This window comes from Saccostrea cucullata, unplaced genomic scaffold (genome assembly GCF_032062105.1).
Source record: "Saccostrea cucullata isolate Sc308-1 unplaced genomic scaffold, CSIRO_AGI_Scuc_v1 ctg66, whole genome shotgun sequence".
Classification (NCBI taxonomy): Eukaryota; Metazoa; Mollusca; class Bivalvia; order Ostreida; family Ostreidae; genus Saccostrea; species Saccostrea cuccullata.
Window position 1 is genome coordinate 185,589 of NW_026929644.1, and position 14,515 is coordinate 200,103.

At 35.2% G+C, this 14,515-nt stretch overlaps 1 protein-coding gene and 1 pseudogene across 1 annotated transcript; one reads left to right on the forward strand and one right to left on the reverse strand.

The window, feature by feature from the left end:
• Nucleotides 1–1,144: 1,144 nt before the first annotated feature.
• LOC134281582 (protein fem-1 homolog C-like) lies at nt 1,145–8,515 on the reverse strand (annotated as a pseudogene).
• Nucleotides 8,516–8,909: 394 nt separating this feature from the next.
• On the forward strand, nt 8,910–13,664 carry LOC134281586 (uncharacterized). Its single transcript, XM_062764022.1, has 8 exons — nt 8,910–9,063; nt 9,858–10,371; nt 10,609–10,668; nt 10,800–11,291; nt 11,405–11,470; nt 11,895–12,024; nt 12,335–12,434; nt 13,086–13,664. The coding sequence occupies exons 1-8, from the start codon at nt 8,999–9,001 to the stop codon at nt 13,201–13,203; spliced, it is 1,545 nt and encodes a 514-aa protein (XP_062620006.1). The 5' UTR covers nt 8,910–8,998; the 3' UTR covers nt 13,204–13,664.
• Nucleotides 13,665–14,515: the final 851 nt, after the last annotated feature.

A 14,515-nucleotide genomic window follows, 5' to 3' on the forward strand; every position in this document is an offset into this window, starting at 1 on the left:
GCAGAGGATGCTCACTCCCCTATGGCACCTGATCCCCTCTGATGTTTTAGAAGTCTGCTCCTTATTTGTATTGTTTAATGCACATTTGAACCTGTACACTGTTCGTTATCTCTAAAAATTTCATTCGATAAAACTAATTTTAAAAACGTCAATGATCTGATTTTGTGAACGTTGATGCCGCTGTTACTAAAAATAACAAAAGTTCCATGGTCCACAAAACTCACTGGAGTAAATTTATGTCCATTCTTGTTTTTCATATATTTTTTTTTTATATCCAAATATATTTTTATGGGGGAACAGATGAGTTTGGGATTTCGACGAATGACATTGCTATAATTTCTAAATATAGAATTAGCCCAATTGCAACTAAAATTGCGACAGAAAAAGAATAATCAAGGATCTATTTTCAAAATCACTGTTGTCATATAGTTTCAATGCGAAATTCTACTTTTCGCTTCCTTTGTTACAAGTATAAATCATCAGACCAACATTCTCGTCAGGGACTTGTAGTTTTTAAAAGACGTTAATGGTAATCTAACAACCAAGCTCTGTGATAAACGTGATGACTAACTTTTCTATCGTCAACTTCCCTTACTTCTGCAGCAACATACCTTCATCACCTGCATATGGAGTTTATGAATCTCAGTTGATTCGATATGCAAGAGCATGCTCTACGTATGAACAATTCTAAAACATCGTAAATTATTGACAAACAAGTTGATGAAACAAGAATTTCAGCACTCTCGCTTAAAGTCATCATTTCGTAAGTTCTATGATCGATACAATGACCTTGTCAGCAAATACAATTTATCATTGAGTCAAATGCTGACTGACGTTTTTCATACTAATTATTAGTCCATTATTTATTCATTGAATTGACGACGAATTTTTTCGATATTTCACGATCATAACAAGGAGCACACGACGGGTTTGACCGGTCGGCAGGGGATGCTCACTCTTCCATGGCACCTGAACCCACCTCTGATGTTTTGGGGGTCCGCTTTATTTGCTCTGCTCCTATTTTGTATTGTTTTATGGACTTTTGATCTTGAATACTGTTTGTTATCACCATATGTTTCATTTCAATGATATGTCCTTTTGCAAAAGTAAGAGTAAATAAACAAGTTATTAAATAACATTTTTTTTAATTATACATCATATACAGTTAACTTTCAAGTACTTTATTTGGGAATGCCATTTGTCTAAAAATTGAAATACACATAAAGAAAATAGAGCAAATAACAGCAAGAAAAACTAAATCAACAAGAAAACAATTCCAAAAAGTATGCCGATATGTTCATGACTCAACTAACATGGATTCAACAACTGGTAACCATTTTATGACTTTACTATCTCTGGGGGGTGATGCAGCGCCATAAACGGATTCAATGTGAATGGAATCCATCCGTCATAAGGAATTTTATATTTCCCTATTACAAGGGCAGCCATGCATTTTAAAGACCGGTACCTCAATTCGTCGTACATTATTCCAGTCTCTTTCAACAAATCTAAGCAGTTTTCTCCGTCCACGTCAACAGTATCTATGTGGACGCCATGTTCCAACAAGAAGGGCACGACTGGTCTCTCCTCCTCAAGGTCTGATAATGTGTCTCTACTATTCAACTGTCTCAGAAAACGGTGCAAGCATGTCCGTCTTTCCTTGTCGAAGTAATTCACATCAAATCTGCTCTTAAGGAGCAAATGGACCAAATTCACATCCAGCACTGGGTCACATATGAAAGTTGAAATTCCTTTTGCGTTGTCGTTGAAGAAGCGTGGATCGAGTACTGCATGTAGTAAGTTCGCTTCACATTTTGAGACAAAGGTCGGATTGATGTTTGCAAGTCGTCTACATGCAGTTAAAAATCGATCACTTTCCTTTTCCTCTTCCAGAAGAAATTTAACAAAGAATATGGCTGTAACGAGCAAGTTGTTATAAGATGTGGATCGTTCTGGTGTTGTCTTATGTTTTCCTTTCTGTAGAATTTCTTGTAGTTGGTCTATCATCTGTACAAACTTACGGAAAACACCGTCAACAATTAAAGGTTTCTGGGGGTCATTGAGGGTCTGGTAGGCAATGCTAATAGCCACTTTTATTATCATTCGTAAGGAATAAATGTTGTTCTCATGAAGAGGTTTGTTCTTCTCCAAAAACAAATCATGCGCACAAATAAAAATCTGAAATGTCGAGTAACTGCTTGGTCTGTTATAACCATACTGCAGAAGAGTATACAGAAATTCTTCGTGAAGTGGACCTAGTATTCTGTACTTCACTAATACCGATTCCCGTCGCTGCCTAACGCTTTCTTCCCAAACAATTTGTAGATCCTCAAAACTGATGTGCTCAAGGTTTGGTCCGAGAACAGGCAGGGTGGGCTTTACTTCCTTCTGAATTCCATGCATCCCCCGGAGTTTAACTGCCTTCAGCCAGTATTCTTCTGAATCACGATAGTTGTCATTGTCCACTGCAGATGCACCTAGTAGTTCAAAAGCTTCGATGACATCATTCTGACTTATCTCGGGTCTTTGACAGAGGAGGTTTACCATTTCGGGCTGTAGGAAGCAGGCGGCGCTTCGCAGTGGAGAGTCTCCGTATTTATCTGGAATTGAAGGATCAGCCCCAGACTCCAGAAGAAAACGAAAAGAGTCCAAGCTTTCATTGTGTATAGCATAATGCAAAGCTGTTAGATGCATCTTCTTTGTCTCGCGTGCATTTACATTTGCACCTTTTTCAACTAAGAGTCTTACGAGGGATGGACACTTGACGGCGTTCATAAGGCACGTAGACCCATATCTATTCGGTATGTTAACATCTGCGCCTTTTGAGATTAGAAATTCCACCATTTGTTCATCATTCTTATAGCACGCAGTTCTAACTGCGGCTGACTGGGAGTTCGAACGACCATTGACATCAGCACCATGGTCCAACAGCACAGCGGCTAGTGCATGGTATATTCCCGCGTATAGCTGTCACCCACAAAGGCGGGGCAATATGAACAGAATTCTTATCCTCATGCACTACTTCTTTGCCTGGAATTTCTACATCTGCACCGCACTCATCCAAAAAATATTTAACGATTTCCACTTTTTCAGCAGTCGTTAAACGTGATTCATCCTTAAGACCACAAAAATAAAACAGTGCATTCATTTCCTCGGTTGGACATTTTTTGTTGACCACATATCTCCTCGTTTCCAAGTCATACTGGCTTAAGAAATCCTTCAATGTTTTAACATCAAAACTGGCCCACTGTTCACGAAATTGTCTAAATATATCCTCCATTTTATTCTAAAAGGAAAAAAAGATAAACAGCTATTAAATAAGGATACATGATGGTCATTTTGTCAAGCTTAATTAAGTTGAGAAGTCAACAACTGTTGCCGGAGGATGCTCACTGATCCCACGACTCCGTTTGGTTTGGATGTAAAACTTCAAATTAAGGTAATATCGAAAAAAAAAAATCTTCTCTACTCCTTACTACTGGCCACAAGACCAGAGAACAGAGTCTTGTTGTTGATTTCTATAGAGTTATGATACTTACTCTAAATAAAAGGCCTATGGGCCACGTCGCTCATCTAATCTCTGGCTACGGAAAAACAGAGGTTCAGTATTGAAAAGTTTAATTATAAAAGTGTGGCCCCTACCTACCCAGGGGCCATGACCTACACATAATTGATTCTACACTACCTGAATGTCTTTATTGAAGAAATAAACAATGTTACTCATTAATCATGGCGTAAAGTTGATCTATGAACTAGTCTGTTTTTGCCCCCATTTGTTACTATATCAATATGGACTAAAAAATTAGACCCAGATCCAAAAAAAAAAATGGAATTTGGAAGTCGTTATGATCATAACCTTGTATTTACGAGACTCTCCATCGGTTGTTAAACGTGGCGGGCCCGTCAACGGAAAATTTTCTAACGCAGCAGACACAAAATCAGCGTATATGTTCTGTCACAATTAAATATTAGCCAACGTAAGATCGTATTGGAACTTACAAATGGATCTCTGCTTAAATACCTACTGTTTATCTTATCCCGAGCCATTGTTTTACTCTAATTAAGGAGTCATTGTTTGACTTGCATAATCAATATTTTTTAGGAATCTGTGGACTTTACACATGAAATAAAAAAGAAGCAAGCCATTTTTTCACTCTTTCGGGTAATTGCATTTTTTTCAATACTAATTTTTTAAAAACTATTTAGCTTTACTAAAAATAACCACGTCTCTAAAATTGCATCAACACTGTGAGTCAAACACCGTAGGGGGTTGGAGGTGGGGGGTTCGTAATCATATACTTAATTGTTATAAAGCTGAAAAAATCTAATCAAAATGATATCTTATGAATTAAAATGAATTTTTTTATTCTAATTCAAAAGTTTACTGTACTTTTCCAATATGATGTTAAATTCGATATTTATGAATTCTTTTTTAATTATCTTTAAAGGATAAATTACATGTATATTTCAATTTGCCAAAAAGAATAAAAAAAATATGCAAGTTTTCAGTGTTATCATGGTTATAAACTTGTGAATCAAAAAAGCTTTGTTCTTAAATTATTCAGTGGTTACTTTGCAAATTGGGTCGCAAAAAGACAGCAAATATTAGCATTTCGCGTATGTCTTGCACCAACGTTAAATTTGAAATGATGGAGAACCCTGACTTAGTGTGTTTGCTAGATGCCAATAAGGAGAGAAGATTTGCAAAGAATGCAGGATATTTCCACATAAATTTCAATTTCCCTGGCTCATTGGTTCTGCAGAAGGTTTTTAAAGATTTTCCATATGTATTCCATTGTAAAACTTTTATCTTCCATTGCGCCCACACTCCACCTTGGGGGGTCATGATTTGAACAAACTTGAATCTACATCACCCAAGGATACCTCCATATAAATATGACCAATTATGGCTTTGTGCTTATGAGACCTTTTTAAAGCATGTATAGTAAGTGGTATCAAAGGTGGAGGCAAAGAAAAAAATATTTTACTTTGATTTGAAATTCTTCATTTTATTTTCATAGTTTAAAAAAAATTAAAAATATACAAAGAATTGAAATTAATGAAAAATAGATAAGCAATTTTATGTTGAGACTTCCTTTTTCAATGCAGAAAACTTCACTTGCTTTTTTTGACATCTGGTTACATGGACTGACCAAATTTTGATTTGCTACTGTTTCATTTCAGCCAATTTTATTATTTTATTAATGCACAATATACCGGTAAGCTAAGTCTTCGAGTTTATAATATAAAAGACGCATGTCTTATTTCAGTAAATAGTTTTAACAAAAGCTAATTATAGACGCTTCTGTTTTTTGGTCACAGTTAACTGCCTTAAAACTGACTTAACGGACAACATTTTTACAACAATTATCACTAATGCAAGAAAGATATGAAAAAATCGTTCCTTCAAATTTTTTTTAAAATTTCAATGAAATATATTACATTTTATTGTAGAAATTGACAGTCCAGATCTGAAATGCAAATTTCCAAAATAATATAAAAGAAAAATGGGGTTCCAAAAATATATCATCCAGAAGGTGGAGCATCCCGAATATTGGTATCGGGATTACAGCAGCGCCACTACATCATGATATTTGAGCCACAATACAATATGTATCACAAATATGTTGAATTTTGGGACGATATGATCGCCCTAATCTAATCAATATCAGAATCTTAGATCCATGCTGGATACACTGTCTTACGCAGAGATTATACAGCATGGATCTAAGAAGTCTAATTCTAATTAGATTGTGATCTACACAGCCCTATTTTTTTCTCAGATTTTTACCATGCTTGGATGGGTAAATCTTTGTTTTGGTCTTCGCAACGCTTGTCACTGCGAGCTCTTAAAGCAAAGCCTATGCGAAGAGAAAATTCTGACCCACAATGCATCACTTGTTAAAGCTACGTTCTCGCGAGAATAGCAGCAAAAGTTCAACTAAAAGTAAACATGCCCTGTTTTAATGGATAAATATTGAAGATAAATAGGAAAAGAAACGTTCTTCATTTACTTTCAGCACTGTTAGGCTTCTTTTTGGAAATATAACTTACATACGTCATGAGACGTCAGAGTCTAGATGCACAAAATGTCATGTGCAGTTTGACGAGCCCGATCTAAATTATAACAAAATAAATATCTGCGCTCTCCATAACGGTCGCACTGTCCACAGGTGCTTCAGGACAGGACAACCCCCCTTCCCCTCCCAATATGGACCCCCTGACCTGTTAGACTTTTATCATATTAATTATATATGGATGACACATTTGTGATATATTCTATCCTAACACTTCAGAAAATTTGCTTAAACTAAAATTTTATAAAAATTTCTACCCCACTCTCTATATAATAATTAACAAGGTTGCCAACTTCGTCTGCAAACGGAGAGGCACAGGCACTGTCGAGAATTTTTGTTGAATCGTCTCATAAATCTACACAAAGCCCTAAAATCAACAACTCATATTGTAGATTGAATATTCTTTTCGTTAACCACCAACTCTCATGATGGTTAAGGCACTTTAACAGTCCTTATGGCCAGTTTTCCAAAAGGATGTCAAGCTACAGTCAACATTTATGCTTAGTGAACGGAAGTGACGCGGAGACGACTTTTTACCGAAATACACAGTTCTGCAGAAATTCTGAAACACTGTCTTGAAGTAAACATTTGAAGAAATTTGGTTGATATACACTTTAAAAAATATCTTTCAAATGTATTGGAAGAATAGAGTTCTAAATCACTGATGTAAATGAAATGTTTCTATAAATTATTTTCAAATATTTCCATTTCTAATTTTTTTCTCTGCGATAACTCTTTGAAAGTTGTCGGAGTTTATTTCTTGATAATTCTGCCGGAATGTAAATTAGGCAGGTCGATAGGTCAGGAGCTAAGGAGGCCTAAAATGCATGCAAATCTCGTGCGCATCTGTCTCTATGTCTGGCGCTAAGGAGGCAAAATGTGCATGTAAATCTCGTGCGGCTGCCTAGGTGTTTGACGTCATTGGGCGAGGACTATTGAAATTGGCATGGAAGTCGTCGTGTAATTTAAGTCTATGTCTACATTTTTAAAGTCTAAATCTACCATTTTATTTCACAATGAAATGAAAATATAAGGAATCACTGTCTAGTTTGGAGAGTATGCCAGGGACATCAACAATAGTGGGAAACATGGGATAATTATAGCATAACGGGCTTCACCCCTTATGCAAATTATCCCATGTTTCCCACTATTGTTGATGCCCTGGCATACTCTCCTAACTAGACAGTGATTCCTTAAATATCTGATTTGCATATATCGGTTTTGAGAGTTATGCCCTTTTAAAAATGCAATTTATTAAAATACCTTCTATTCCTTAAATATTTCGTGTAAAATCTAAAAAAACATTTGAAAATAAATTTGTCATGAAGAATTCGTACAAAAAACAAGAATATATCTATTGTTAATATCTTACACGTATATTTGGTTACATGGGGAACATGGGGAATTAGTCATCTCCTCATTGCTTCCATTCAATAAGCTTTTTACGGAGTTGGCAACCTTGTTGATTTTTATATATAGAATGTAGGGTAGATTTTACAGAGCGATTGTTTCAGGTAATTTTTCGATCTGTTGGTAAAGATCTTATCACAAATATATGTGAATGAAAGATTATTTATGAGAAAAAACGTGTAAGAACAGAGGAAATTTGGAATGAAATCTGTACATACGTCAGGCAAATTTCTCTGTGAAACATTCCCAGAATTCCTGCACTACCCAATGTCCTTTGCGCGAATAAATCAAAAATAGTTAAAAAAAATAAAGGAACATTGTTTCTTACCGAGAACTTAACGAAATGATTTTGCCTTGCCTTATTCAAAAAAATACCCCCATGCCACAACACTGGCCTTCACCTTGCCCTTCGGAAATGATACATATGACGTCACCGGAAACTTACGAATTTTGACGATATGCTAATTAAGTCATGTCGGTTGCTTCCGTGAAATAGATAAATAAACAATAACGTAAAGCAAAAAAAGCTTTCAGTTTGTAGAAATCTTTCAAAGAAACAAAAAATAACTCTGCAATGTTTTTCGACCAAAATTGTGCTAGGTCTATAGTTTAAACCAGACGATCGGCCGTTTCCGTAAGCTCCGACGAGCTCCGTGACGTCGTGTGACGTCACAGCTAGTCGAGATGTCTCGTGCGACTTGATGTTTGAAGTGGCTGATCAATTTTTCAAGTGTTTTGATGGTACAACTGCGCTCGCCTCAACGATCACACCGTAAAACATATTATTTTTTTATAGCTTAAGTTATACTGGGTTACAAGCTAACGTAACCCTTGTGACTGGTTACAAATGTCATGTCACAACTAATTTCTTGCCACACATGCTGCATCTAGGATGTCTAGGCCTCATCCGTTAAAGACCTAAAGTCAACGAAGTTTTAACACTCACTTAGTCTTTTTATCAAGTGAAGGAGATAGCCTGATGATCAATTAAATGATAATCTGTCATCTTTCGTAGTGTCTTTGAAAAGAAGAAATTCTTTCGAAACGAAAGTAGATGCTTGTACACTCGTACATTGACTATTTCGTTTTGTGTTTTGTCTGTCGGAGGAACACATGCTCCTTTCTTTGAGTTTACTATACTAGTAATAAAATTTACACTTAAGATAAGGTTAACCTCTAAAGATTTGAAAAAAAAAATATTATGTTTTCTGTATGAAGCAGATTAGTATGGAATCGAAACCTATTAGTTAGCGTTAACCATACTCCTTGGTAGGCTCCACATGGTTTCGTCCCTGGTTAATTTTGATTGTATGTAAAGAATACTGTATTTCACTCATTGTCCCAAAGACAGTAGATTATTTATATCATTATGACTTTTTATTAGTTTCAAATATTTTCGAATGGATTCCAAACACTTAAACGTTTTAAAAATATATCCAGTCGAACTTAATTTTCGCGCGAAATGAACTAGAACTCCATAAGGAGCAATAGAGGTGAATCAAAGGATTAACATGGAGCTATCACTAGACGACTACATTGGCAGTACCTCTGGAATGGATTTTCAAGTGAAAATTAGGTAACATAAACAAAATAAACACAAGGAATGGTTTGTTAAAAGGGTTTATTTGTTATTTTACGTCGTTTTATCTCTTTCTTGATGTCAATGTCTGCTTAAATCAATGTTCAGCCGTAATCCACATGTCACTGTTGTGTCAGCAACTGTACCTATATCACATTGTTTGTTTTTGAGAGACATTTCTTGTGCCATTTATTTGTATGAATATTATACATTAAAGAAGCCTAAGTCACAGTAAGTGAGAATGTTAAAGTGTTAAATGTAGATCAAATATTCAACCTGTTACTCTTCCTGAATCATGATAAAGAAAATGAAAGTAAGGCTGTTTCTATTAACATAGTCATAGTGGCTGACTGAGAATGGCGTATTTTTTGTATTGTTTGTCTGTTTAGGTATTTTGAAAATAACCAAAATCTCGAAAAATTCTGAAATTCACATTTTAAAATATTTTTTTTCAATATACATTAAAAAGACAAAAGGTGTCACAAAGTTTTTTTTTTACTACTGATGTTTGGTGAGATCTAGCTTCAAATTGCTTGAATAACTTCTTTCTAGCTCAGTGCTCACAATATCTCTAGTTTAATCAGTAATTGTAGACAGACATAGAAAAAACACTGTCCTGAACGTGATCCCTTATGGGTACATGTATATGGTATGGTATAATTTACCATGTAAGGATTTTTTTAAACCCTTGGGTTTATAATATGTTTTCGTACACATTGATAAAACAATTTACAATTACTTGAATATTGATGGCATGCATTGATCAGCAAACTTATAATATATTCAAACAGAAATACCAAAGAACAGAGAAACATTGGTTTTTCTGGAAGAGGAGGAGGGAATGCTCGAGGGTGGGGCCGTGGTGGTATTACTAGATCAAAGTCTGCGGTAAATACTGTGAATTTTAGAGGTGGATCCAAAGGAGTCAGAGGTGGGATCAGAACTTTTAAATCATTGAGAGGTGCTTCAGGTGTAAATACTGCAAAATTTAGAGGTGGAATTGTTTCTGGCAGTGCATCCAGAAATTTGACAATTTCTGTCCCCAGTAATTCTGGTGGATTTGACGCTAGGGCAAAAATAGCTGCCAACAAGAAACCTCTGGATGCAAGAGAAAAGTTGACTTTAAAAGGGAAACCAACTGATGCCAGAGCAAAAATTGCAAATATTAAAGCTCAGAAAATGGGAGTCAAGACTAACGATGCGAGAATGATTATCACAAGCAAGACAGGAGGTCAAGGAGGAGAGGTCAAAGTGCAGGTCCAGGGGTCAAATGATAACACAGACAGTGGTCTTCTTACAAGAACAGTAAGTAGATAAGTAATGAAAAGAAATAATCATTTTAATCATTGGACTGTGAATATGATAATTTTTATTCATCGCTAAAAGATACAGTTCTTAGAAATTAATAACATTAATTTTTAGCTCCACAGGGGTATTAGTCTTATAAGGACAGCTATTTCTAAGTTGTAAAAGGTCATATTTATTTCAAATAGACATTTTTATGTTAGACCTAAAAAATTAAGCCTTCAAAATTTATTATAGCTCACTACTGGAGGAAAACAAAGCTCAATCACACGTACAATACCAGGAGGAGGAGGAAAGGTAGGACTAAGTATCGGTAAATGAAAAACCAGGGGGGAGGGGAGGGTGGGATATGGCCACACTTTTAACCATAGCCAACTTTGCTATCTCATAGACAATGTTAATTCACAAGTTTCCCCTTATTTTTCAAGCCTCCTTCCTCTATAACATTTGGACAAGGTGGAAATCCAATCATTCAAATCAAGAACGATCAGTTCCACAATCCTCGACAGTCCTCTGGAGGCCAGCCAGATATTTACTATGACGAGGAGGAAGAGGGGAGTGTCCAAAAGCCCATGACCTACTTAGTGGAAAAAACACTGACTGTTAAAAAACCTCAGCTCCTTCCAACTTATAAGTTAACACAAGAAGTACCAAAACGCCAGCCTCCAGTTGTGAAAAAACCCATCATGATTTCAACAAAGAAACCTTCCCCTATTCATTTTGCTAGCTCAGATGATGATATAATCGATGAGACACACAGGGAATTAAAACGTAAGGCATCTTCAGCACCAGTGTCTGGACCATTAAAGTTTGCCAGGACCACTGGGACGGTATCAGGAATTTCCTCAGTACCGTTAGAAAGGCCCAAAGTGTTGACATCAGCTAGTGTGAAAGAGGAGGAAATTCCAGCAGAGCCACAGGTACAGTGCTGAACAGAATGATGTGAATAGTTTGACATTTACAGCAAAGAATACTTTAAATCTATACATTTGTATATTTATTATAAATATTTTTTCTCTCTTATTTTTAACAGGAATCAAGTGGGTATCGTGTCATAGTATCTAATCTTCATACAATTGTGGTACAAAATGACATCATCGTGAGTACATAAAAGGAAAATTCAGACTTTACGTTTGCCACTTCATAAAATTATGCATGTTTTAAGTATATTTTTATATTGATATTTATGAACAAAATGTATCTATTTTAGTCATATGCAGAAGAAAACATATTTTAACTCTTAAATTTTTACTCCAAGATTAAATTAGGTGAAGGATGAATAAAACTTTCTTCTAGGAATAGTTATACTATACATGTGCAAAGAACTGTAAATGTTTATCTGAAAAAAAAGAATTAGACTTAAAAAAAAAATAGAAAAAAAGAAAAGGAATACATGTGCTATTTCCATTCCTATGTACAGTACCTGTACAGTTGTTAAAAGCTAAAATTTGAAATTTAATATCAAGTTGCTGAATATGGATATAAAGTATTCAAATTTATGCAAATTGAAATTCTCTGTGTAGGAGCTGTTCGGAGCGATTGGGCCAATCAAACGAGCTCGGCTTTTGAAGGCAGGAGTAGCTGAAGTTGTGTACCTTAATAAGGAGGATGTTCAAAAAGCGATCCAAAAATACCACAACAGAGAACTGGATGGTAACAGCTAAGATATTCTGTCTTTTATAGTCTAAATCATGTTTTGGGTGCAAGACTTTTTTTCATCGTTATCCAAGACCGTCTGTCTCATTCTTTTGTATTACGAATGAATTTGTTTTATTACTTCCCTAAACACATCTGTAGATAAATGTGAAAATATTTGCGTTGCAATTTTGCTATCAATACAGGTATATTTAATTAAATGATTCCATTATATGGATAAAATAAATTTCTAATATATCAAAGTAAATTCCCAGATCCACAGGACTTTAATATAACCATGCTTTACTGTATTTGCTTTTTATTGTAGGACTGCCAATGCAGGTAAAGTTGTACACCCCTCCCAAACCTAAGAAGGCTGCACCTGAGGCTATTGTCGGCAATGTCAAAGATGTGGAGGGACCCCTAAGGTAATGCTTCATAACAGAGACAACTTAGCATGTTCTGGTGTAAAATGATTTTCCACCAGGAGAGCATCTTCGCCAAGGGTTTCTGATCCGAAATCTACTCTACAGCTGTAGATTTAGGATTGGAAACCCTTGGCTAGTGAAAATTTCTGGAGAGCAACATCTTCACACAGTTTATGCAACAACAACAAAGAACAAAGACAAGTATGCTATAAATAGATGATTAATTATTATTGTTTAAGTGTGTACATGTATTAGGAGATTCTCTTCCACTCTGTTTGTTTGAAAGCAAAAAATTAACAGATATTTGGGAAGGGGATAGTTACTTGTATGCAGAGTTATATCCCTTGTGTTGTTATTAAACTTGAGAAAACTTTGAATATAGTATTAAACAAGTGCCCAACAAGTGCCCAAATGGTCTTTAGAAAAAAAGTAAGTTGGAAAGAATCGATAAAATTGGCATAATTATAAGTGCTTAGGATGTTATGATAATCCTTTAATACATGAAGATAACATTCAGTCATCAAACACTTTGTGCTGGATGGGTATTTTGCAAAAGGGCTGCCTTTGTTTTCCTGTTAATAGTTGCATTGTCATTTTCTTACCACAGTACTTATAATTCAATATACACTGTAATTATTTTATTTTTTACAGACTTGGTAAAGATAATCCAAAGAAAAGTTCAGATCTTGATGTTGGTATACTACACAAAGCTTTGTTCAAGACTGGAACCCCAAACAAGACAAAGGTGGCCTTTACAGTGAAAGTCTAATTCTGAAAATGCCATGTACATGTGCACCAGCAAAACTAAAGTGTAAATATTGGGATATATTCTAAAGGATACTTCTTATTTCTGTGAGCCATTACAGTACTGACTATCTATGAATTGAGATTATCTGCCCATATATCCATCTCCTTAAAGCTTTTCCCCGATTTTCCCTTAACTTTGTTATTGCTTTATTAGTTTCATTAAGCCCCAGGCCTCGCCCCTCAAAAATATTAATGAATTATGCAGCAAAGGCTTTACAAAGAAAGTTCTTATCGTTATACAAGGAGACTACCAAGGAGCTGTTTATATGGTGCATGTAGGTAAAAAGATGAGCTTTTGTGACAACAGATTATTTTCATAATGAATATAATGTTATCGTCTTCATTCATCATGAATGCATTTTCAAATGTCAATATCATAGTCTTTGTTTCATGTTCATGTTTCATTAAAGAATTAGCACACTATTATGTTGTACATTTCTTTGTGTATACACTGTACCTCTTAAACTGAATTGGCTTATTAAAATGTGTACATGCATCTGTGCGCAGGATAGCCTGTTCCTAAGATTTAACAATTTTATATATTTACTGAAAATAAGGATGAAGTAGGTATACTGTAAACCAACTTGAATTGCAATTTTTGAGACCCTCCTTCTCAAGAATTTTTCATCATAAACTATTTTCATATTTTCTTAATATATAGAATCTAGGGATGTCAACGAGTACCCGGTTAACCGGGTACTCGATCGAACGTCCGAGTATCGAATACTAAATTCGGTACTCGGTTACTCGGATGTATATTTTTGAATATTTCTAAGTTTATTTATTAATGCATTAAACAATCTGTTTTAAAACGTAAAATACTCGATCATTGCACTTGTACATATACAGTAATTAGGGTTTCCTATTAAACGACCGTTAAGTGTTTATACAGTAATTATCGTGACCAAGCACCTGTTACCTGGCTTTTCTCAACCCTTGTTTTTTGATTTTCTTTAATTATTTGTTTTCACTGAACATCTTTTAAGGTCTGTTATGATTAAATAAATTAGGCAATTTTGTCATTTACGAGAAGCCTTAAATTTTAGAGACAGATGATCTATTACACGCGCGACTGTTGATATGGTTGTATTTCATTACATGCCAATACATGTACAAATAGTTGGCGGCAAAGGCTTAAAAAAAATGATGTCCATCGTTGCACCAAACTACAAAATACCGTCCCGTGATACTATAAAATCTAGGATCGAAAAGTATACGAAAATCGTAAATCGGCTATGTTAGAACTTGGTCAAATTCGAGTCAACTGTACGACT

Bases quoted from the DNA above. Each gene is read 5' to 3' on its own strand.
- LOC134281586 (XM_062764022.1), top strand. From the start codon at position 8,999: ATGGAGCTATCACTAGACGACTACATTGGCAGTACCTCTGGAATGGAT. The intron at 12,025-12,334 runs GTAACAGCTAAG...TTTTTATTGTAG, and splicing joins CCACAACAGAGAACTGGATG to GACTGCCAATGCAGGTAAAG. The intron at 12,435-13,085 runs GTAATGCTTCAT...TATTTTTTACAG, and splicing joins GATGTGGAGGGACCCCTAAG to ACTTGGTAAAGATAATCCAA.